General features: G+C 36.7%; 1 protein-coding gene across 3 annotated transcripts in view; it reads left to right on the forward strand.

Moving 5' to 3' along the window:
- The window catches only part of LMBR1 (limb development membrane protein 1), a 78,983-nt gene that overhangs the window by 13,617 nt on the left and 39,053 nt on the right, over nucleotides 1–26,313 (forward strand). For 2 of the 3 annotated variants that reach the window (XM_054058240.1, XM_054058239.1), the window contains exons 2-5: nucleotides 3,467–3,539; nucleotides 6,097–6,136; nucleotides 8,466–8,605; nucleotides 14,821–14,924. In XM_054058240.1, the coding sequence (XP_053914215.1) occupies nucleotides 3,467–3,539; nucleotides 6,097–6,136; nucleotides 8,466–8,605; nucleotides 14,821–14,924 (357 nt within the window). Of the gene's footprint in view, nucleotides 1–3,466; nucleotides 3,540–4,417; nucleotides 4,635–6,096; nucleotides 6,137–8,465; nucleotides 8,606–14,820; nucleotides 14,925–26,313 lie in introns of those variants that run through there. The other variant, XM_054058241.1, reaches the window with a different exon arrangement.

The raw sequence follows: 26,313 nt of genomic DNA on the forward strand, positions 1-26,313 counted from the left end.
CTTTTCCTGGATTTAACTGAGTGCCACTTTAAAAATAGGGTACTGGCTTTTGCCTCCTTCCTTTGTAAAGTTATTTGGAGTACATGGTTAGAAGCTCTTCAGGATCAGAGGTTTTCACCAAGTATAAAATGAGACTGAAGAAATATTTCTGAGTTTTTCTTGCTTTGGGCGGTATGAAGAACTTCTAACTTAAAAAGCGTTTTTTATTAAGATCCTAAAGCTTTTACTGATCATAATTTACTTTGTTCTTGTTGATCATTTAAAAATTGTGTGTATTTTCAGTAATAAATTTATAAAATATTTACAAAAGTCTTCCCAGTTCTGACAGAAGTAGAGGGATCATTACACCAAGATATATAGTTACACCTTATTGCTGAGTTGCAAAGTAGCTGTCATCTAAAACGGAATACAGCCTTAGACGGTTCATGTTACAGACAGGTTTCTCCTGCTGTGCCCTCAAAATACTGCAGTTATCTCATTGGTACCTTATAAGTAGAGACCTTCATTTTCATTGTAACCTTGCTATCGCAGATAGAATAAAGGTCACCTACTTTATTTGAAGATGCAGGATTGCTGTCATTATTATTCTTGTTTTAAATAAAAGTAAACAACAACAAAAAAAGAGCTTAACTATAAGTTTATCTTGCGTAGGAGCAGTGTTATTTGGGTCTGACAGGTTTATAAAGAATTTTATTGACCCTATATGTGTGATGCCTAATTTCAAAAGTGGATGCCTAAAATTAGATGTCTGTCTGTAGCCTTAGTCTAGTTTTCACAGGAATTGGAAACCTGGAGAAGAGCTCTCCCTCAGCACTGGCATTCCATTTTCTGAAACCGACAGGACAAACTGTGTCAGAGTACTCTGAACACTCAAGGCTGATCTCATTTTCTTTTGTCCTTCCTGATTATAAAATATACCAGTATATTTTTTTATTAGATCTTCATAAATTCTTTATTAATAGAATTCTTTCTTTAAAGAACTCAACTCTTTCTCAAAACTTTTTTCTCTTTGAAGCATCCTTGGATGCTTCAAAGCATCCATCCTTGGATGAAATCCATTTCATCCATCCTTGGATGAAATATTTGAATTCAGAGAGCTAGTTGTGAAGTCTGATTTCCAGCATCTGCATTTTTGGATATCTCTGCTATGTGTTGCCTGCACAGAGAATGAACTATGTTGCCACTTTCAGGACTATGGCACTGTAATACTTCTCTGGGACATCCACAGAGCGGTTGTAGGAACCTAAATGTTGTGCTCACAGGAGCTTGGCTACGCTTTGCTTTTTTGGTCTAAAATGTCTGACTACATCAAAGAAATAACTATTCCCATTTGTTTTTTTTAATATTTGTTAAAAAGTTTCTTTCCCAATGGGGCAATATGTTCTTTTCCCCTTGATTTAGATGTAGGAGGTCAGACACAAAAAACCCCAAGACTAACCACAAGGCTTGGGAACCAAGAGTGGGAGGGGGGAGGCAAAGAGGTGATTACAGAACATATTATTACCTGTCCCAGTGCGACAAGGTTCAGCTCAGTTGCTTCACTCACTACAAGTGGACGTGTGTTCAAATACAGATGTTTTCTTACCCTCAATCAGAAAATGTAAGTGTGCACCAGCCCACAGTTCTTTGTCTGTGAAGGAGTTCTTAGCTAACAACAACATCTCTGAGCTTGAGCACCCACTCTGTTCACCAGACCTGGCTCCCTCTTCCCAAAGATCAAGTCAGTGCTCAGAGGAACGCTGTTTTTATCGGTAGAAGATGTGAAAGCAAAAATGATGGAGATCTTGAACAGCCTATCAGAAAATGATGTGCAGAATTGCTTCGCACGTTGGCAGCATCGTATGCAGCTGTGTGTCAGCTCAGAAGGGAACTCTTTTGAGGGTAATTGTAGTTGATTTTTGTAGTTTATTTAATAAAAAGTTACAGGCACAGTCTCAGGGTTTTTTTGGTGCCGAACCTTGTAATCTGCTGCTTTAGATGTAGATTTTTAAGGGCTGTAATCTCTGTCTTTGCTTTCAATTTTTCCTTTCACTTAGGGTAGCTTTTCTGCTCCTGATTATTTTTTTTTTTAAGGCAGTGAGTTCTTGAAGACAGCAAATTGTTAAATGAATGATGGAAGAAGTAGTTCAACTATTTCCTGGTGAAGTAATCTTGCAGTTTCAGATCACAAAAGAGATTAAAGCTCAGACTGAAGTAAAATGTATTTAAGGTACTAATATTATGAATTGCAGATCCAGGCAGGGCCAATTAAAAAACTCCTTGTACAGGTAGTAGGGCAAACTTGCTGTAATAATTCAGCCTGCTACAACAATTTTGCCTGATTTAGTTGGTCAACAACTGTGTGTTAGGACTTATTAGGTGGCTACTAGCACTGTGCACAAACAGGAGAATCTTAACAGTTTTATCTCCTTCAGGTAGCTTCTTAACTAGTGGTATGTAGGTAATCTGTTTACTTGCAAGCTAATGAAAAGCAAAATCCACTGTTGGTGTATAGTATTGTTCACTATGACTGCACTTAGTAAAGGCTAAAGGCCATGGCATCACGGAATGGTGTGCTTCAATCTTGTTTTGTTTCTGATTGACATGTTTTTAATAAGTATCAACAAACAAGATTAAGGAAGCAATGTTGAGCCACTGATGCTTCATTCAAAGGCAAATAAAATGTTTTTGTTTTTTTTTAATTTTCATTTCCGGCAAAGACTTGGAGAATAAAAGCCATTTTGATATTTGATTCCTTTCCTCCCAAGATTTGTAATGTATTTGTAGATGTTTTGGTTTTATGTGATTGTATTGAAATTCTAGTGCCAAATCTTAGAAACAACTCGATGCAAGTCGTGCTGGGCTCAAGCTACATCTGACCTAAATAAACTACCTACGTTACAAGGAGGAGGATCGTGCCCTTGGCTTCTGAATGGGAAAGAAACGTCATGCTTGGACAGCCACTGTAGGCAGATGAGTTTCTCATGTGTGGTGTTGCCCAGAATTTGTTTGATCCAAGACATGATGAAACTAGTAAACATAACTGCTTCCTTCTTTCCATGTATGTTGATCGCTTACTCCAAACAAGAGCCTGTTGTGTAAAATACAATTACCCTTAGGTTACATGTGAAGGGGGTACAAGCATGAGGACTTTTATTAGTTAAGTGGATTCAGACTTTAAAAATCATCTTACCCCTCCCCCAAGCAAAAATTGACACTGTAAATAAGGCTTTTTTTTCTTAATTTTAGAGTAAAACTTAGTATAATAATTGATCCAATACCTGTTACTTTGATTAAACTGTTCTTATTGCTTTAACTTTGCATTAATAAGATATAAACCATAAAAAACAGTGTTGGCTTTTACACAGAATATACTTTTGTTCATCTGAATTAAATTTTAAGTCGTTGATACTGGATTTTCTATTGATTCTTGTTATAAAACAGGCATTTCTTCACAACTAAATAAATGCAATGTTTTTTTTTCCAGATCTGTTTTCTACTATTTGCTGTTCTCTACATAGTCTCCTACTTCATAATCACAAGATACAAAAGGAAAGCAGGTAAGCATAGACTTCAATAAATTTAAAAAATAATTTTGGTTTTAGAGTAGATGGGTGATTCTTTTTCTCTCTGCCTCCACAAGGAAAGTAGAAGAACTGGATCTCAGGCCAAAAATGTTTTTCTGGCTGCAGCTCTGTGGCAGCCGGGACCTGATTGGATTGTGTGTGCCACTGTCTTGCCCTCTATCTGCTGCTTTTGTCCCTTGGCCATGAGGCTCCATCATTTTCCTTGTGCCAGCTCTTGTACTTCTCAGACTCTTCCACATAGCTTCTAATTTCACTAATGAAGGGGCAGGAGTACGCTGGAGTGTCTTGGAAAAGGACCAGTGAGCGCTGTAGCTGGCACTCTGCGGTTGAGTCAGAGTGGATGGCTGCTAGGGAGGTGGTGTGCTTGGTCACAATGAGTTGTTCTGTTTTGGCTTCATGGCAGGCTAAATTTTAATGGTTTTTAGAGGGAGGAAAGGGGAGAATTTCAAGTAGCTGCTTCTGCCTCCCTTGCCTTTAGATACTGTTGTTCTCCTTTCATGTCAGCTTTTCCAGAATGAGTATCTTCAGGTTGTGTTCTAAAACAAAAATGAGTTCAAAGCGTTAACTGGAAAAGTGAAAAGGTTGCCAGTAATACAGAAGGGAAGTAGTGAATTTCTAAAAATAGTGCTTTCCTCACGTGCAGATATTTTAGTGTTCTTAACCTGTTCCTTATGACCTCACCATTGGTCTTATGCATTGAGATAAGTCTGTTTGTTTTCCTTTAGAAACATTGTTTGTCTGAAACTGGTCTGAAGGGACCCCTGTCATTTTCATCTATATTTCTTCAAAAGACAAATAGCATAAAAATCTTTATAAAATGGCACAGTCTTTCACTCTTGACAGCTGATCTGGGACCTTGGTGCACTGTGATACACAGTCAGGCTGGAGAAGCGTTCTTATATGTGATGATCTCTGCACTTTGAACTCTGGAAATTGTTCGTTGAGATATAGTGACCTGTGTAAATGGTGGAGCTGCTTTCACGGATTCATGTTTAGAAAAGTAAAGTCTTCAAGAAATTTAAGACTTTTTAAAAAAAGCCTCTTTAAACATAGGGAATAGTTAAACAGGTGAGTAAGACGGGTACTATCCTCTGACCCTGATATTTATTTTGTGTACTACAAAGCTACCATTTGGAGATGGGGAAAACAGGGAGAGGGAGGGGAACTGGTTTGGCAAATACTATTGGATGTGAAGACACTATTATAACCTTTTTGGCAGTTCATCTTGTCAGCTAGTTAGAGGAACTGCTCTGCAGCTGTCCTGACTTTGAAAGGTTAGTGAGTATTTAGTTAGGCAAACTTTGTCATCTGCTATGTTTGAAGAATTAGCACTTCTGGAATTCTTTCAGGACAAATTGTTTGCTGTTTCTGCAAGAAGCCAAAATGATTCATAAGAGGCCTTGGCTTAGTCTCTCAAAACACCATGAGATTCCCATAAAAAAACAGAAACAAAACCCAATGTACTTTCACAGAATAATTTAAAAATAACATGTTTCAAAATAGTATCTGCATGTTTATTTCAAGTTTATGCGTGATGACTCTTAAGAACTTGAAACACCTGGCTTTACTTGTTTTTATATTATAAAATAAATTTGATTTACCTTTCATGGAAAACTTGGGAGACTTAATTTTAGAGTCAGCTTTCTTCTTTTATTTCAAATCTGGAAATGCATCTGTTTGTGAACAGAGAGGGATATAAAGAATAAATGCAGGATTTATTATTGATTGGCCTCAGAGTCCAATGTTGAAAATAGTTTAAAAAGGTGGAGTATTAATTGAGGAATAAGTGAACAAAAATGCTTTAAAATGTGAAGTACCAGAAAGGAAGCCATGGCACCTTAAATCCAAAACAAACAACAACTCTTCTTCCTCTTCTCCCTCAAATCTCCAGGAGTGGGTGGGAGGAATGAAGAAGGAGCTGAGTGGTCATAGAGTAAAATCACTAGGCTGGAAAAGACATTTGAGATCATCATCCCAACCACATCTGCCCACTACTAAATCATACCACTAAGCACTTAATCTACCTGTCTTTTAACAGTAGTGGTCATCACTACTGTTCTGGGTATGCTTTCTTGTGTTAAAAATACATTACTACTGTTTAATGAAACATTTATTTAGGGATTTGTAGTAGTAGTTAGAATGAACCCTAAGACTTGCGAGTAGCTTGCCTGCTCTCTGTAGTTACAGGAATGCCTGAAGGGGCAGTTCCTTGCAGCAACTGTGGCAGTAGTAATCTGAAAGCTTGTTTGCTGTAGAGCCTTCTGGAAGATATTTCCCAGAAGTTTTCATCTGCATATTTAAATAAAGTTATATGACTTTGTAGTTACATTGATTGAAAAAGAGTTTTAAGATTAGCAGAAGAAAAGAGTGTTCATTTTTGGTAAGAAAGTTCTTAGTATATTGATGCTAATAAATTTTTTTTAGTAATTCTAACTTGTAATTGTAAATTAGTTATTCCTGTGGATGTACCTTCTAGCCTGAGGAAAGATGACTAAGTATTGAGTGTAACCGTCTGTAATTTCGTTTTCAGATGAGCAGGAGGATGAAGATGCCATCGTTAACAGAATATCGTATGTACAGTTTTTTGTACAACCTTTTTCCTGACTATATTGTTATGATAGCAATCTTTTATACTTACAAATAAATAATGGTCCATTTTAAATGTGGCAGCAGATAAATTGCTAGGGGGCAAAGGAAAAAGATTTGATATAGAGGCACTTTGTAAGGCGTGACAAGAGGTAAGGCAGTTTGGTTTAAGGATATTTTTTCACCTATGGTTCTGGTAAGCTTGAAGTTGACCAGTGCAGTGTAAGAAGACATGATGCAAGAGGTGGAATTCACCTGTATCTAAGTTTAGGTCTCTAAAATGTAGCTGTTTATATGGGAAGTGTTTCAGTTCCCAGTGCAGTTGATGGAATTCCTGTCAAAGGAAGGCAGTGGATCCTGGAAGGAAAGTTAGCTTATTCTGAAGTAAACATCTGTATTTGATAATCTTAAAAAAGAATAACAAATGGAAGATATTTGCCAGGCCTGCTGATCTGCCTGCAACTCTCCTCTTCCTCTCCCTTTTTAAAATCTAAATATTAATCTCTCCTATTTAAATATGTCAGAATATTCACAGAACATCTGTGAGCTGTTGCTGCCTTGTCAGTTAAGACATTTGCTAAACTGTGTGGGCTTGCTACTTGCTTATTGTGACGTACTTAGCTCTTCCATGGTGGTACTGTCATCCTCCTGGAAGGAGAGCCTGTTGAGTATTTTATTGATTTGTCTTGCATCCTGGGAGAATGCTGAGTACATGGCAAACTTTGCTTTTAGTTGTGTGTTTGTGGCGAGCTGGAAAGATATACAGAGATGATGTTAATCTTAGGTGTGCTTCTCCCAGTACTCTTACTAGTATTTTTTAATGAGTTTGAAATACTTATTTACCACGAGACCTACTTCAGATCCAGAGAAAGAAAAATGCCTACTTTTGAACACTACGAAGCTGGTCATTCTCAAGCAGAGGAGCTTTGGCTTTTAACACTACAGCAAAGGCTCTTGTAGATTCAATGATCTTCATAGCAGCTGTGGTCTTAGCCTGGTTCTGAATATTTCAACATTCAAAGAGTAAAATATGTCTTGTTAACTATTGTTGCTGTTTCATCAGCTTTCTAATTTAACTCTAAAATACAACAAATATCAGTTGTAAATACTGTGTTCTTCATGCAAAAACAGTGTAAGAGAAGATTAGCATTTCCATCAGATTAAGAGCCTTTCATTAAATGTCGTTATGACTTGCTGCTTATTTCAGCCCAAGTTTTCTTATTCCTTATGTGTGCATGTTATTTTCCAAAAAGCAGTAACTGTCAAACATACACAGTTGATATTTCTTCATGTAGTATAATTGTCAGGCTTTATGAGTTGGGTGGGAGGAGAAAATGAAGCTGAAGTGCTGAAGTAGTCACAATTTCACAATTTGGGCTTAGAATACTTAAGTAAAAGAAGAAAATCCCGCAGAAAGCATTGGCAAAACCATAAAGGAATATATATTTAGCATAAAATTAGTCACCCAGACTTTGACTATAAGTTTTGTGTGAAGGAAGGTTTGTAGACTGTTACGGAAAAGTAAGATCCCCATAAGCAACTTTCTGACATTCCTGCTGTAGGAATGATCTATTTATCTTTTTTGTCATTCAATTTTGAGAATTATTTCTAATTTTATTCTAGCATTCCATTTGTTCTTATAGAATGTTTTTGTTAGTTTTAGGGTTTTTTTGAAGAACACAGTTCTTTTCAATGCCACAAGATGGCATTTTGTCTAAGTTGTAATTGGGATCTGAAAAAAATACGCAACTTTTTAAATATTTCTGACAATTTGTCTGTATTGACTTAACAGCTATGAGAGAACCCCAACCTATGAGACAATACTTGAATAACTTTGAAAAAAATATTGCTTTTCTTTAACAGTTTGATAAAATATTTTCTTATGTATAACTGCACTCACTTTTGAGACATTAAAAAGCTGCTCTGCTTTAAAAAATTGTAGTAAGAATATAGAAATGGATTTTTTTTTATTGTGTGTATGTGGGAAATCAAAACTAAAACAGAAGACTTAGGAAAAGATATTCCATAATATCCAATAATTTATCCTCTGTATGATATTGGAATTGAATGCATGCCCAAACGGAGGTAGTTGGTTAAAACAAATGGTATTTACTGGATTCTGTAACCTACTTGGTATTTTAAATTTACCCTTTGGAAGTGAAAATACGTGTAAATTGCGGTCTCTCCTGCCCCTTTACAGTGAAAGAATGTGTTGTCTTCAGACACTGATTAGTAAGTAAGCTAAATACTTTTTTTCCTCCCCCTGTTCAAAGCATGCTGGTGGTAACAGTGGTACATTTCTTTAAATTTCAGGCTGTTCTTGAGCACCTTCACTCTAGCAGTTTCAGCTGGTGCAGTCCTGCTTCTGCCTTTCTCAATAATCAGCAATGAGATCCTGCTTTCTTTTCCACAAAACTACTACATTCAGTGGCTAAATGGCTCACTAATTCATGGTTAGTACTCAGCATTATGTGATTAAAATGGATGTCTTCATTATATGTGCACAGATATGTTCTTACTTTAAAAGTCACAACTCCATTTTCATTTAAGATGCAACTGAATTGTTAACACGTTATTGGCTGGTTGGTTTTGCTGCTGTGTAATATATCACAAAAGTCTGTCTTAACTGTTCTGGGGGTTTTTTTTAAGGATTTTTTATAGGTTTAAACGGAATTCAATGTTTCAAATATTAATAAGAGCTACTGAAAGCTATTTCGGAAACACGCTGCTCAAACTTCTTCCCTGTGTGTTAATGCAAGACTCAGAAGCCTAGCTGAGATTCTGGTTTCTGTATTTTTAAATACAGATTTATTCTTAAAATAAAACAAATGTTTTAAGAAAATTATTGGCTATGAGCAGTTGATTAGGTAGGTAAATTCAGCTGCTAGTGATTTATTTGTAAACAAGGAAAGCTACAGAATGTAAGTGTATTGAGTGTGGTAAAGAGGCACAATAAAATTGAAATATTTCAAGGAAAACAAGATGCTAGAAAAGAATGTTATATCTTCTTGCAGCAGTGATGCCTTGGTGTCTGGCAGAGTGAGTTTTGCGTGCTTTCCAATATTGGTTAACTTGCTTATGACTGTGACATGTATAATGGATGCTAATTTAAAATAACTTGGACACTTCTGTGTGTCTAAGGGAAAGAACTGGTGGAAACAGGACATCCTTAATAGATTTGGCTGGAGAAAGAGAATAGTACCTTGACTGTATTTAAACAATCTATTTAGTCTGGAATAAATAATTTATGATTTAACTGTTCTTTTTCTATTCTTGTGAAGAGACAGTAGTAGGGCTTTGGAGCATTTTTCATCTGAAAAATGTATTCTTTTTACTAAATGTCTAATACTATTGAGATAGCAAATTCCTGAATCCAGATCCAGGTGTTTTTTTACAACAAATTAAATATGTATATGTGAAGATAGAAAATAATACATATTGCCTGTCATCTTTCTGGAATTAGTTGAGTATCTTTTTGTGCTATCTGGACAGTAAAAGATGTTTGCTTTTTAACCCCTTGAATAAAGACTGGCTAACTGTAGGTGTGGTGGTCAGTGATGATCCTGACTGTAGCAACAGAGTAATATGAGCTGAGAAAAGTCAGGAAGGAAAACAGCAGAATAAAGACATTATATTTTTGAGAGAGTAGACTTTGTCATCTTCAGGAATTGTGTATGTGGGAGACATTTTCACTGGAGAAGCCCTAAAGGCAAAGGAAGCCAGGAGAGATGCTTACTTTCAGGGATAACCTTCAAGCACTGTAATGTGTGCCTTTGTGTGCAAAGCAATGAGCAGGTGTGATAGGAGGTCACCTTCGTTTAACTGGGGACTCCTGAGCTCAAACTGAAAAGGGAGTGAGTGCACAGAAGTTAGAAATAGGGATGAACTATCCTGGAGGGCTGTAGAACTATCACCTGGGTTAATATCCTGTTGTGAAGTTAGGAAAGGCAGGACACAGCTGGTGAGGGGTTTGTGTAGAGCCAGCTCCTCTGGGGCATGCAGTGAGAGGCAACAAGCAATGTTTGCAGGGCGTAAAGCAACAAATCTTTGTGATGGGGATGATTGAACGCTAGAAAAGGTTGTCCAGAGGGACTGGGAAATACAGATCCTTGTAGGTTTTTTTTAAACACTCAGCTGGCTAAAGCCCCGAGCAACCTGATTGCACCTGCAACTTACCTTTTTTAAGTAGCACAACAGACTATGTGACTTTATAGATTTTTCTAATTGAGTTGTTCTGTGATCTCTTTTGTCGCCTGTCATGGAGAATTGCTAATTTGGTGCATCTCCTACTTAGAAGAAAAAGCCCCATCTAATTCTAATTTTTCACATGGATTTAGCTGCTCAGCCAGATTTATATTCTTTACTCCTGAACATGAAAAGGAAAATATTTAATGGAAAATAATCCTTCCGTGTCTGAATTGACTTTGGAAAAGCTGCAGTAAAATATTTCAGAGATGGAAAATTATGTAATAACCAATTAGAAATTTTAGTCAGAACGTAAGAAAACTTGGGTTAATTAGAAATCTGCTGAAAAAAGTAGCTGTCGCATAGGAAGACCTTCGTATTTTTCCAGTGACCATCTTTTTTTAATGTGCTAATATTTTGAAAATACCACTTTATGCTTGCACAGTATAATTTATATTTCACAACTCCAGCGTAGTTAATAGCAAGGAAGTAAATTCAGCATCTTGCTGCTTACAAGTTTGTGTATTGACAAGCTTATGCTGGGGTAGAAATGACTGAAACAATCTGAGATTTACCACTGTTAGAGTGAATACTTCAGAAACATCAGTAGATTTGAATCTGACCACAGGCTTGTGTGACTGCAACGTGACAAGAAGCAGAGGATGGTATTTCCACACGTTAGGTTGGGGAAGCGCTCCCTCCTGTGGAGTGAGCTCGGTGTGCGCAACAGCGCTGCACTGCTCTAACACCCATTCTGTGTAGTGGCATTCCTGTTTGGAGCTGGTTATGAAATAACCTGGGCATGTTTTGAGAGCTGGTAGTGCCATCACAAGTTCTCGAGTTAAGAAAATGTTCATCGTTCCCTTACACTCTGTGTAGCATAGCCTGCACATCAGGGGTGCTTACTGCTTTGCAAATCTTATCAGATGGAAAAATTCCTATTGCCTTTACATGCTTCAATTCTGCTATATTTATTAATTACATTCAAGTACCTCAGACTATATCTGCAACATTAACGGCTTTTATACTGCAGACTGTTGCATTAGTTGTGGCACATAGGGAAATAGGAAGTTTGTGCCTCTAATTTTTGAAACTAGGCAGAAAGCCCATCCCTGGATTCAGCATAAACACTCTTAATGCACATTGAACTAAACCCAGAGATCCTGACGGCTGGGTGCTCACTTGTGCTGTTGTTAGATCCAACCACCAGGTGGGGGTAAAACGTAATGAAGCTGCTCTAAGAGAGAAGAAAAATTGCTGAGAGTCCGATCTGTTTGCCAGACAGAGGTTTTTAATTTTTGTGTTTTATTAACTCGCTTTACGGAGAGTCGTCTTAGGTCGCTACAAATGCAAAAAAAAACCCCAAACCCAAGTGCTCCTGTAGACTACTTAAAGCTTTTATATATTTGCTATCTCCAAGTCTCTCATGCAATTTTATGGTGCAGTCAGTGTAGTAGGAAATTATTTTTCTGAGTCTATTTTAATTTCATTTCTGAACTATCAATTTAGGATAAGAAGTACGGTAGGGAATAAAGAAGGCCCCTGAATGCTCCTTACTTGGAGGGAAGTGTGTATATATGTCAGCAGCAGTACAGCACTGTCCTTACGTCCTGTAACTTTACATGTACATTGTAGCTCTGTAGTTCAATATTCTGCAAATTAGGTTCCCATCAGCTGCTGATGTGTATATTTTTGGTTTTTTGGCTTCCTAAAGGCCACTCCAGGTATGCATTACTCTCTCCTCCCTTGAAATGCTCTGTACATGCTATGCAGCTCCTAAGTGCCGTTTTACATTGTAGCTACAGATATAATAGAGCTGCTCAAATTAGGACAGCCAGATGTTTACCTTTACATCAGGTAACATTCAATTAGATAAAAAACCCCCTGAAATAAGACTGCTGCCCTGATTTAGAAGTATTTATATTCTAACACTAGTATCTTCGTTTTCAGAAAAAAAAGAAGGGGAGGAAGAGTACACAGACTGTTTGAGTTAATGTACCTCTAGTAAGGGCAATTAATGACATTCTTGCTGATGTTGCTATGTGTGAATGTTACTTCAATGGTAACAGGAGCTTCCTGGTTAAGCAAATTCAAAAGGAAAAATCCCCCTCTTTGTTAACTGGAGTTTAGCCACCTTTAAGCAGTCTGTTTTCTTAAGCCATTGAGTATTATATTTCACAAATCTTCTGGAATTTTCTTGTTTTGTTTTGTGTAGCTTATTGGCTCAGTTTGGTTCTTGGTGTCCTGGTTCTATCAATTGCTGAAGAAGTAGATTTCTTGCCCCCTTCTCCCACTCTGTTTTTGGTTTTGCTTTCGTTTTTTTTTTTCTTTTTTTAAATTTTATTTCATTTAAAGAGAAAGGAAGTCTAGGTGATAAAAGCGTTTATTTAAAGGACGTGCAGGTGAAGGTAACTCCTGACTATTTTATATTAGGAACTAAATACAGGAATTTCTTTTAATAATGAATTCCCCAGACATGCAGTGAATGTCTCTTTCCTTCCCTATTCTTTCCAAAGTGGAAATTTCAAGGAAGAAAATGAACAAACCTGTACACGAGAGGAAAGAAATAAACAAAGCTTTTAGTTCAAATTTTCTTGTCATGGGGGATGTTCTTTGTTTGGATTTCAGGTGATATAATGTAGTCCTTTAGAATTGTAGAACTGTGTGTTTCGGGGAAGGCAGGGGGCTGAGCCTGTTTTTCTTGGCTACAAAACAAAAGCTGTGTTTTCAGGATGCAGAACATGTGACACTAGTTAAACCTGTTACCTGAAATTTAGTACTAGTGTCGCTAGGCTTCTGCTTTTAAAAGAAGAAACACTCCATCCTGCATAGCTTTTGCTAGGGTGGTGATGGGTTCACTTTTATGCCCCAGAAAGTGGCTGTTCAGAAAGTGTTCAGCTTTGGAAATCTTAATAGAGCAGATACCCTTAATGGAGATCAGTTATCACTTCAGTTTGTTTTCTAAACCTTTTCCCTTCCTGCAGATGTCACATGTGTCTTACACATGTCCCAGTTTTAGTAAGTTTCTGATTTTTTACCTAGATCACAGAATGGTCGAGATTAGAAGGGACCTCTGGAAATCGTCTAGTCTACCCCTGCTGCACACAGCAGGGTCAGTTTGAGAAGCTTTTTCCCACTTTTAAGTTGTTTTTTTTTCTTTTGTTTTCAAATTCTGCTCATTGCTTCTTCTCCACTCACTGGATACCCCTGTGAAGAGTCCAAATACTTTATTTTCCTGCTCGCACATCAGATATTTATATACATCGATAAAGACCTCTTTGCTCAAGGCCAAACAATTCCAGTTTTTGTAGCTCTGCTTGTGGGACAGACACTGCAGTCCATTAACCATCTTTGTGGTCCTTTGCTGGACTCACTCCAGTATGGTCATGTCTGTCTTGTATGGAGGTGCCTGCAAGTGGATGCAGTGCTCCAGATGTTTGCTGGCAGAGCTGAGCAGAAAGGAAGGATCACCTCTCTTGACCTGCTGGCAGCACTTCATCTAATGTAGCTCAGCATGCTGTTAGCCTTCTCTGTTGCAGGGGTACATTACCAGTTTATATTCAACTTGTCGAATGCAACCTGTAAGGCTTTTTCTGTAAAGCTGCTTTTGGGGCGATTGGTCCCCGGTGTACTCCACCCATTTGTCTGGCCTGTTGGGGTTTGTCTGAATGGCATGCCACTGCTCCTTCCCATTTTGTGGTGTTGTCAAACTTGCTGAGGATGCCTTCTCTCCCACCATCCAGGTCATTAATGAAGATGTAAAATCCGGTAGACCCCCTTGGGTGTACCACTAGTGACTGGCTTCTAGTCTGACTTTGTGTTGCTGGTCACAACCCTTTGAGCCTGGAAGCTCATCCACTTTTCAGTCTACCGCAGAATCCACTTATCTAGCTCATACTTCATTAATTAGTCTGACAAAGTTAAGGGAGATAATGTTGAAAGTCTTGATAAAGTTGAGATAAAAAACATCCACTGCTCTCCTGTTGTCCACTGATCCAGACATCTCATTCTGCAAGGCTGCTGTTACTGTCACCATCGTATCTTCTTTTAATTTGGAGGTGGTGATGGCGTTTGTGTATTGCTGATGTTAAAATAATGATTTGTTTTCCTTTTGAGGAAAAAATATGGAAAGAAGCAAGTATGCAGAAATGAGATACACTGATGGTAGTATAATGCTATTGTCCTGAAAACTTTGTGAATGGTTTTCTAAAGAGCCTTGAGTGGGATATTGTAGAAGTAATCCACCTGAGATTGCAGTGTGTTTGCCAAGATTTCAGACAGTTGCTGCTATTTAAATTAATATGATTTTTATTTTGACGATCCTTATACAGAAAAATGGGTACTGTTCAGCAATGATCTGTAAATAAATCTGTATCCATAAAGATCTGGATTCAGTTATATCTTGTGTGTATAATAAATTGTTATATGTTTAACTATTAAAGATGAGAAAATTGTAATGTAACCACCTTCTTGTTTGTTGCAGGATTATGGAATCTTGCTTCTCTTTTTTCAAATTTATGTTTGTTTGTGTTGATGCCCTTTGCCTTTTTCTTCCTGGAATCAGAAGGATTTGCTGGCTTAAAGAAGGTAGGAGAATACTGTTAAATACAGAGTAACTACAGTATATATACCATTTTCAGCCCTTGTTTCTGATGAAACTGAAATTACGAATTTGAGAGGATTTGGTGCTGTGATGAGTGTGCATATATGAATGCTTATGTATGCACAAGCAGGTGAAGTGAACATGGTTGCTAGTAAGTATAAGGGGGGGGAAAAAGTCTTTGAGAAGCCTTGCCTGCTGAGATCAAGAAAATTACTTGTTGATTTTGTTTTTAGTAACAATGTTTTAATAAAGGTTTTATTTTTTGGAACATGATTTTGTTGGGATGCTAAAAGAGAAGGTTCAGTATACAGTAGAAATAAAGTAACAAGGGAAAGTACAGGGCTCTTGTTAGTGGGAAGCGTGATTAATCAAGAAGAAAACAAGCTTGATTTGTCAGTTTTAAAGATTACAACCGAACAAATGGTTCAGGTGTGGTCAGTAGTATTAATACATTAAAAAAATTATCTGAAATGGGTAGAGAGTAACAATATTCAACTTAGTTGAATGTATTCAAGTTGAGACAGCTGCATATTTCAGCAAAGCAATTTCTGAACAGTAAGATAGCTGTGATTAATGTATGAACTAAAGAAATATGGAAAATACTTATAATGAGAGGCAGAGCAAAAGGAGTTTCATATCGTAAATATCAAATAAGTTAAACTGGAATGACTGTCTAGGGACCAATTGTAGCATGTTTTCATTAATCTTTATCTTCCAAATGATTGCACTTTTGTTTTTAATGATACTACACTTGAGGGAATTCCATGCTTTGGTTAATGGTTATTAGAAAGCAAAGGATTTTGAGTAGATATGTGAAATCAGAAAAATGAAATGCACTGTATAGATGGATGCTAAAGACTATGAGTCATTGGTGAATTGCAGGAAACATAAATCAACAAGGGCGGATGATTGTCGTGGGAAAGAAAATACAATTCCTGTTTGCATTGACAGGAATGTGGCATGGAGATGATTGTTGCCATTTTTGTTCTTGGTGGAATTGGGGGAAACTCAATTGAAGTACTCCATCCTGTTTGGAATTTATGGGTTCGTGTAGATACTTGAGAGAAGACGGAGGACAGCAAAGAAAATAAAATGCTTAATACAACATAGATGAAAATCATAAAGAAGAATAATGTGAATAACGTGGAGAAATGGGGATTTTATTCTGTAGCTGAAGATAGTGGGAGATTACGTAGATTGAGTGATATAGCTGCGTCAGAAGGGGTCTCTAGATCCCATCCACAACAATGTCTAGGTACTTGTTTGGTGTAGCCTCTTCTGGACTCAGTTCTACTGCAGTGTTACTTTGTTTTGACTGAATTGTGGACATAATCAAGTTACTTCAGTTACAAGTTTGGATGATCAAGCTAGTGAGTTCAACTTCAAAGGAGTTTGGTGATGGACTGAGAATTGTCCACACTGCTGTGTTTAACTCTGCTTATTCAACTTGGCTAGAAGAAACTCTTCTCCCCTCGTTTCAGTTTTCTGTAGGGCTAAGAAAACTTTCACCAACTCGGTTTGTCCTTTCAGTTTTTATGTGTGGGCCAGTCCATTTTCCTTTCAAGTACTAGCCACAGCGTATGTCTATCTTTTCAAAAAGAAATAAGTTAACTGATTTTAGTGACTTTTTGTGTCTCCTGCAGTCCAACCAAAGCCAAGGCTTCTCTCCATTATTGCACCATGTATGGCTGGTGTGTTCCCTTGGCTTGTAGATTTCTCTTGGCTACAAGGGCTGTTATGTATCCCAATTGCGTTAAACATGCGCTTTACATAAAACTTTAATAGTTATGCTATAACTTTTAAACTTGTAATACTGGTTATTAATAAATCCTGTTTGGGATAAATAGTATCGCTGTCACTTGTTCATGCTTGGAAGCACTTTTAGCTCCAGATGAGATAGAACCAGTCTGTCTACAGATACCAGGAGAAAAGGCAATTGTTGGTGTTTTAGAGTACTTTTGCTTCTTCGTGAGGGTAGATGAGATCAGATTTTAATATCAAACCCCACCTCTTATGAGGAAGAGGAACCCAGTTTTGGGGGTATTTTGTTACTTTACCATGTGCTGCTTCCTGGTACAGGTACTCGAGGCCTTTCTTCGGTGTCTGTTCTCTGGCCGCTCTATTGAAATGTGTCCAAAATGGATGCAGACATATACTGAATTGTTAAACCAACTTTGAGGGAGCCTTAAAGCTATTGATGAAGATATAGGAATTGTAGCTGATTTTTGTATGAACATGCTTTATCTTTGTTCACTTTCCTTAGAAAGTAAGTGGTAGATGTCACTTCTGGGCTAAGTTGATAATGAAAGTTGAGTGTGTTGTTCTGTCCAGCTTCTGATACACATAGCTGATTCTACTTGCAGTAGGTACTGTATGCATATTTTAAAGAGTTACATCGCATAACAGAGTGATAGGAATCTGGGAAATAGTATGCTTAATTGAACTTGGAATTATATGTAAGCTTTTCACTTCTAGAATTTGCAAAGGGTAGTTCCAATTTTTTTACTTTCCTTAGACTTTGGCAGATTGCTTATCTCTTTCTTAGAGAAGGTTTTGACACTGATTGCTTTGTAGAATTCTGGTAGTCTAACAGATTATTTTGGTTTTGATTATACTTGTACGAGTTTTTTTTTTAAAACCATGTCCTGTTGCTGTCATTCATATCAGACTAATGGGCCAGGGAGATAAAGCATCATTCAAGTCCTGTTACTGTTAACTGGTAAAATCAGAGCTTACTGATCTCAATTTAAAAGAACATTTTATGCATTTGGCAAAACTTGCAGTATTTAAGAGAAAAGCGATCTACTGTAAATGTGAAGACATTCAATAAGGAGGTTTGGCACATGATGTGTAATCTTTCATTTGATAGTTGGATACAAGCAGTAAGCAGTTGATTCCAGATACCCACCCAGCTCAGCTCAAAACTTGGATAAAAAGACTGTTCCAGTAGAAGCTTTTATGCATGTCGTCTTTAATTTGTCATAGAATTACCTTCATTATAATGAATAAATAGGTCACTTGAGATTCAGATGCACACGATGAAAGTATCTGTTTGAAGGTGCTCGTGTAAGAATTGCTTGTATGATTTAAATAGAAGTTCTGAAAAAGAATGATTAAAAGAGGTTTTGTTCTGAAATGGAATAATTTTTTTTCATTTTTTAGTGGATTTCTTTGCTCAGTTTAAATCAACAGTAATGTTAGCTATTATCACATATGGGCTAACCCCCAAAATTTTTAGTCATCTGTTTATCATGGATTATGCTATAAAAGCTGATTTTTATCCATTCCCTGTAATGTGAACTTCTTGCAAGCTATGATATTTTAGATAGCTCCTAGGTTTCTGTTATGAGCTTTTCTTTTATAACTTTTCTTTCCATGTTCTTATAAGGAAGTATTGCCTCTGTAACTGTTTGTTTGATGAATTTGAATGGGTTTGATTAACCATCTTCCAATTTACTTTGCCTTTTTTCTTGGTTGCTAATATACTTTCTAAATGGCACATGGCCCCTCTTATAGACTCTTTCGATTCCCCAGGGCAACAGTTTAAAACAACCAAGGACTTGCATATTGTGCAGAGGAGAGAAATACGGAAATTAGGCACTCGCCATGGACGGATGCAGTGTTGTACTGAAAATAAAACTGATTCTCTGCCTAGTTTTTAATTACAACCACTGTGTTAATTCAGAAAGTGCATTTGGGGCCTAAGGGGTTGACCATGCCATTTTAAAGAGCTTAAGTGTTCTTCCTTGCTATAATTAATTTCTGCTTATTTCCATTTATTGGAAAATAATGAGTAATATTACCATTGTGTAATAGTGTACATGTATATCATTGTGTATATATGTGTACATGCTGTGTATATTCATGCACACATATGAATTAGGTTTTTCGAGACTACTGAAGTAGTTGGAGTTTGTTGTGATATATAACGCTTTAGCCAGCACTGCTAGTTGAGCTATCAGAGTACTTAAAGTAACTTTAATCTGCTGCATCGGTATTAAAAGCTTTTTCATACCTTTCTGTATTCTGCTAGTCTTCCTTTGTAGAGTTATATTTCTTGTTTTGATATTCTTTCAGTTCTTTGCACTGGCCTTTTCAAATTCAGTTCTGAAACAAAGGTATCAACCAAGTTTCTCAATGTCGGAATTAACCTCGTTCTGTATCATTCTCTCCAAAAAAGGAAAAATGTACTGTTTGCAGTTGAACGTCTGTAGTTCACAGTGCTGATGTTTCAATGTGTGATAACAGACTGCACAGAAAATGACGTTTTTGCTGCTGCATGAGGAAGGCAAGGGTTTTTGAGGAGCTAATTGCTATACATTTCCCTGACCTTAAAATATTCTTTCTCTTGATGTAACTTCAAACTGAAATTTGTATTTGTTTGAAGTTGACAAAGATAAAGATGTTTAGGAGTAATTTTCCTTGTAAGAAAATACAAATAGTGCAATTTACCGCTGTGAGAAACTGGAATAACTGGGTATTGCATAATCACAAGTGTAGAGTTTTAAAAAGACTTTATGAAGTTTTTACCTTCATACTGATCTTTGAACTTGAAGTCATGGCATAAAGTTTAACATGAGCGACAGCAACATCCTGACCAATTATCTAAATTATCCAGACATCCCAAAATGTTCACAACACAACACACAGAGTCTGTGGATTAAGAGGTTAACTCCTGGAACATCAAAAGAAGTGCATGATAATAAAAACAAATAGTACAAAAATTTGAGGTAACTTCCTTGCTTAATTAATTAGGTGGGCCAGGTGGAAGCGAAGAGGCCAGAACTGGTGCTTGGAATGTCTATAAAGCTGAGCAACATGACAGCACAATGGAGAAGGAACAAAGATTTTTTTAATATACTTCTATCCTGTGTCACAGTTTGAAATTGTCCTGGTTTATGTCCCTTTTGGCAAACTTACATAAAAGTGACCCTGTACTGTATTTTATGACCAGATGACTTTTTTCCCAGTGGCTAATTTGTATCAGACCCCCATCTTAAAGAGACACAGAAATGAGTAGGAAGTCCAAGCAGGTTTGTCTCAATGAGCTTTCATTGCATGCTTTCATTATTTTTGCTCGTTTTTGCCACTGATCATCCATAAATTGTTGGAAATGAGTGATTAAGGAAGTGCTGCTTAGTGTTAGTGGCACATGCACGTTCTTGGTATGTTTTTTTTGGGTGAGAGGAAATCGCGTACTGCACAAACAAAAAGGAAAACTCCTGCTGGGAACCTTTCAAGCAAATTTAACTTGCATAATGTTTTGATCTTGGTGTTTATTACAGAAAATAAGAGTAATATTTCACTGGCTATTGTTATGTGTCAGCTAGTCTCTCCATCTGCTTGCCTTTCCTTGATATGTTTTCCCAAATCCTCACCGAGTTAATTTTGATAAAAACAACCACTTAAAAATGTAGCAGTTTTTTCATATGCTTAAGGCAGGTGAGATGGGCTGGTGTTCTGAATGGTTTACTGCATAGTGCTTGCTACTGTATAAGGACTTGCCTGTCACGACTGCCAAGTCCTGCCTGCCTTAGCAGTTGCAGCTTAGCCTGTGCAAGTGAAATGTGGTGTGTAGGTTCCTTTCCATACAGTGAAGCACAGCAGTTTCTTCTGTTAAAGGCAGTTTTCTTCCCTTCTCCTTATTTATTTATTTTAAAATGTGTTTTGTAAATATAATTAGTGCTTTGAGGATGGAGTGAAATGTTTGAAACTGCCTTTTTTTTTTCCTTTAAATGTAAGCTGTTGTCAACATGCTGAGCAGCCACAGTGTGCGTCTTCCATCTCCTCAGCAATTTATTTCACTTGTTATACTCTGTATTTGCAATAGCTACTACTTTCCCTAATTGCATTACTGTGTAAGAAGACTGAACTAAGCTTAAGTTTCTAATGCATTGTGTTGTAATATATTGTATTTGCAAGCTCTAAATAGCTAAACATAGTAATAAATGTAAGTGAAAAGTAAACCTGCCAATTTTCCTTTCTTGGTGAGTATTGAAATTGTAACGTCTGTATTTTTCTACATAGAAAAGCTACACATGGTTTTGATGTGTGTAGCAGCAGAATTCTGGTTTAACTGTAGATGTAGAGCACTGTAAAACGCGTTTTCAGTGTGTGATGAAACCAATGTAGGAAGTATGTTCAAAGTTAGTTTTGAAGTATTTACTTTTAGAAACTTTTCATGAACCTGAAAGTATTCCATGGAAAGCAGCTGTTCCTATAATACAAAATACTGGGGAAGTTGGCTTGGAAATCCTTTCCAATATGAGATTATCTCTAATTTAAACAAGCCAATTCTCTAAGTCTACCTTCATTTTTCTGTAAAAGTGATTTGGAGAGTGCAAGAGTCTTGAACATTGTTTGGAAACAGCATTTGACTTCATGTTTTATGCTTGCGTGTACCTCTGACTGCAATAGCCACAGGCCACTGTGTGTAATAGACTTGAGGTACCCTGTTAAAAGTGTATGATTATTTGGCATTTAAGCTCATATTTATTTGTCTATAAAATCATTCAACATGAGCTGAGACTTCAGTGCTCTGATCTCCATGAAATATTTACTAGTATGTAACTGAATTATTGTATGTTATATTACAACCCATTTACTCATTCCATTAGTAATCCCAGAGACAAAAGTTGTTTAATCAGTCACACCAAAGACAGCTGTTTGGTTTTGTATTTTTGACATAAGGTAACATCTTAAGTTTGGATACGAAGTCCAGCTCTTTAAACGGGAGTAATTTAAAATGACACCACTTAAAATTTATTAGATGTTTTTTGATGTTGTTTAGAAGTAGATCCTGATTATTCTGGGATTCTGATTTGGCAAGTAGCTTGATGAGGGTTTTCCCTCCTCCCTATTAAAATAAAAGCATACTTAGCTGACGGTTATACAAACCCACAACATAATCTGTAAAATGCAAGGTGGGGAGTTAAAGGATATATTTAATGGTAAATCTTGGATTAGCAATGGTGTGTATCTTGGCTCTTTGTATGCTTCCTGTTTCTAGCGAAGTCTCAAATAGCTTCTATACAGCTAAATGTAGGGTGTGTTTATAATTTGTAATGTAGAGGACAAGCACATCTAATACTAAATTTAAGAAGATCTTATGAAATGGCAGGAAGTGGAAGGCGAGGATGTTTAGGGTCCTTGTTCGCATGAGTGTCCACACTAATCTGAAAATGTGTTAAAATTAGTTTTACACTATGAAGGGCTTTATTTGCAGTTCTGCAGAGGAAAAGAAAATTTCTTACTTTAAAGGTATATGTCAGCAAATTAGTCTGACAAGAATTTGTTGGGCATATGGCCCATTTCGGCGCATCTGTGATTAGAATATATGTAATTGCTGGAGATCAGTACAAGATGAAAATGGCTTTGTAGAAGTATTGCAGGGATGTCCATTTTTCTGTCCTTTCAAAATGACTGTAAGGCAAAGTTAAAGACAGTAAGAAAACAAAGATTACTACAGGTAGGTTAAGAAGAAGTTGGGAATGTTGCTTATATTAATTTATGTATTACAAAGCCTGGACTTGAGCATGTGGACTTTGTTTGGTGTCTGTATTCAGATGTTTAGGAACAACAGCTGTGCAAAACAGCAACTATTATGCAAATAACATGTATGTATTCTTCAGCTTCGGGCCTTGTCATGTTTCCATAAGACCAAGATAAAAAGTAATTCAGTAATCGGTGGCTAGGACAGAGAAACTCACAGATCTTGAGGAAGAATGGCTTACTGTGAATTTGCTTTTGTAGCTTTATAAAACATTTTATAAGGTTTTTATAAGACATCTTGCTTAATTCAGCTGGGGACACTATATGCAAAATCTGTCCTTTTTTTTTTTTACCATAAGGAGGTCTGTGGTTTGTTGAATATGTGTAACAGTTCTGTATCTGGAACAGCTAAGGGGGAAATAAGTGGATATTGGTTGTTGCACACATTGAATCAAGATGTGATGAGATGTGATCTGTGCTCCGTTTCATTGAAGTAGTTAAATGTCAGTTGGTTGCTTCCATAAATTAGAATGTACTTCTTTTAAAGAGGCCTCAGTACAAGTTACAAAGAATAGAGTCACAGGAGATAAGCTAATGGTATAGCTTACTTGGCATAGCTTTTCCGCACTACCTGCCTCACTGACTTCATTAGCTGAGGAATGATTCAGCCTTCTTGCAGTAGTTTATAGGGTTGAAATTATAATTACTGCTTTTTTTTTTTTTCCAACTCTTTAATGTAGATAGAAAAGCAAGATGTGTCGGGTTAGTCTGTGTTCTCGCAACGTTTTCATGTATTTGAACTGTGGAAATTAGTAGAGTAACAAGGTGAAACAAGAATTATTAGTAATGTTGGGGTAAAAACACTGTGCAAAGAAAATCCCAAACATCCTTAGTGTTATTTCAAGATATGCTTTTCTGACCATTACCTCTAGCGTACCGTGAGAAACTGTATTAGATGACTATTACATATGAGTGGATAGAGTCATCTGTAAAACTAATTAGTTTGAGAAGCACTAGGGCATTAGTTATTCCACCTTATCTGAGCCAGGAACAAAATACATTGCTGAAGCTTTGTGCTTTCCTCACTCCTACGTTTTTCTGAACCTGTCCATCTCTGCTTGCGATTTGTGAAATTTCCGTAGTTCTTTGCTAAAAGCTTTAACATATATCTGGAACCCTGCAAATAGAATAAGATGTGAATATTTTTCTCTGCTGCTGTCATAGTGAATAAATAGAGTGGGGTTTTTTATGTTACAGTTGTTATTGTTTTTTTTAGGATAACTTATGGTGTTCTACATGAGTAGAAATAGACATGCTAAATACTTCCACTGCTTGTAAAGTGTACAGATGGTACAGCCACTAATACTAAGCTTGAATATCTTCATTTTATCATTGATGAAAACTGAAGCACTGCATTGTAAAATACTTTTGTTTTTTTATAAGTTGCCTTTTTTTTTTTGAAGGCAGAAGTGAGTAGTTTTCAAACTTAGTTTCTATGAAGCATTGTTAATGCCATCTGTAGACCCTGCTGTTTGTGGTAGATGATAGCTATATTATCTAAAACCCGATAGATGTTATTTTCTTTTTTAAATTGTCGGTTCATAATAAAATTCATATAACTATTTAATTAAAACTGGAAAATTTTGATATCCTTTGGGAAGGAAATAAGTATTCATGTGCAGGGTCCTTGAAATGGTTGTGATTCAAGGGATCTGCAAGGCCTCTCTTAGTCAATGGAAAAAAGCAGATGCCTCTAAGAATTGGGCGTGTCTGAGTTAAAGGCTTCAGGAAGGCAGCGTGAACACCTTTCAGTCTTGGTATTTGAGTTTCTTTTATTAAATGGTAAGAAACATTAAGCTGATCTTCTGCTGTTTTTATTTGAGCATATGGTGATTTGTTTTATAAAAATGGCTGTTTTATGCATGGGGAATATTTTAAAATTGGAATATTTTCACATTAGTCTGTTTTCATTTGGATCTTCCTTGATATCAACTAATGACCTTTCAGGACAAGCAACAACGTTGTATCTGTTTTAAGTTGCTTTATGCACATCTATTAATATGTGTGAAAATAAAAAAGACTTTACAGATTGAGTGGAATTGTCATTTTAATTCATAGAGAAGTAAATTGCCATATAATTTAATATTGGCAAGTTTTAATCTAAATATCTTAATGTTATAAATATCTCAATAACTGAAAGGCATGAAACAATTTTCTTATAGGCTTCCTTCCTTAAATGAGGAAGGTAGACTCATTCCCTCTCTTAAAACGATACTTTTCATTGGTATGGGTAGCCAGCAATTTGATGTTTAGATCTTCAGTCTATATTACTCACTAAGTATTACTAGAAATACTCCAAATTAAGATTTAATCTATATTAAGAACTACTTATTCTGAATTGACAATGCAAGGAAGGAGATAAGGTGTCTGTAGTGAGGATTTGTAAGGTAGCCAACAACTTTATTTACAGAGGAGAGGAGGAAGGAGGACCAATGAGTTTGTCTCCCATCCTTGGCCATTTTCTTTTTATTATTATTAATTTTTTTTTTGGGGTAGCTTTTTGAAGGATTTCGCAGCTTATTAAAAAGAGCTACCAGCAGTCTGGGTCTTTGGCCAATTCCTAGAAGTGTGCTTTCTTCTTGATCTTAACTCGCCCTTGCAAGGCATTAGTAATAGACATTGACGCCAAAAGACCTAAAGGTTTCTCTTTATTTTAGAACTTTAGTGACCTGTGTGCTTCTCCGTGTTACTTGCTTTTGGAAACTGTCTTTGATTTCCTTCTGCCAGAAACACAACCACAAATTCCAATTTCTGTCGTTATGTTTTTGCATTACTTATCTTAATCTTCTGCCAAGCTACAAAGAAGCTGGAAAATATCTGTTTATCTTCCTGTCACTCTGGTCTAGCAGGCAAGATTCTGTGTTATCCAAAAGTATATGGATAGAAGGAGACTCTTAGTGTCAGAAATCCCACAACTCCCATGTTGTTGCAGGTGGTTTTCAAGAGTCTGGGAAACTTGTTGGGTGGAGGGAATGGAGTATCTAAAAGCTAATTAGTAAGGGTTGGGTTAGCGAGTGGAACAACAGAGAGAACTTGTGGAGGAAAGGGGTAGCATTGGGACAGTTATCATTTTACTGTGTGTATCCTTTAATTTCTTCCTTCCCTTCTCCCTGGAAGGTTTGGGTTGTATGCTTTTGCTGTAGTGTCAGTAAGTCTGCACCTGTCTTTTTAATTAGAGTTCAGCTATAATCCTAGTTTTTTTTTCTTTTTGTAATAATTTTTCAAAGGAGGGAAGGGCAGGCTGCAGCAAAGTAGTCGTAAATAAGTGTTTGAATTTTCTCTGATACTCTGTCTAGCTTCTCCTCGTTTTAAGAAACTAATATATCTTCTGTTACGTACTGTTTCTGTTAAATATGGAAGAATGATACCTAGATCTGAAACAGCAAGGTGTATGCTCTTTCATTAAGTAATTTAAATCTGTGTATTTGGATCAATGCCTTAACTGCTAGGCAATAAATGAATCTCATGTTATCATTCTCATTGGAGTGTGTCTTGTATTGGATAATTAAGTAGGTCCTTGAGAGAAAAGTGAGAAAGAACTGGTTTTTAATTTTTTTTCCACTTTTGATTTATTTTAATTCCAGTTGTGAAGATGCGAGTCCGCATGGAGTCCATCTTGGTTCTTAGGTAATTTCAGTGAGTAATTTGCATGCAGTGATGTCAACAGGCAAGTCTGACAGCTATGGACCCAAATAGACTTTAACACGGGTTTGGATATTCTTCTGATACACCCGAGGAGAGAGCCTAAGTTTTCTTTGTCAGAGCAGCCATTCCAGTGGGTGTGCAGCATGCTGGATAGTTTTCATCTTCACCTGTCTATTA

This window comes from Cuculus canorus, chromosome 2, assembly GCF_017976375.1.
Source record: "Cuculus canorus isolate bCucCan1 chromosome 2, bCucCan1.pri, whole genome shotgun sequence".
Taxonomy (NCBI): Eukaryota; Metazoa; Chordata; class Aves; order Cuculiformes; family Cuculidae; genus Cuculus; species Cuculus canorus.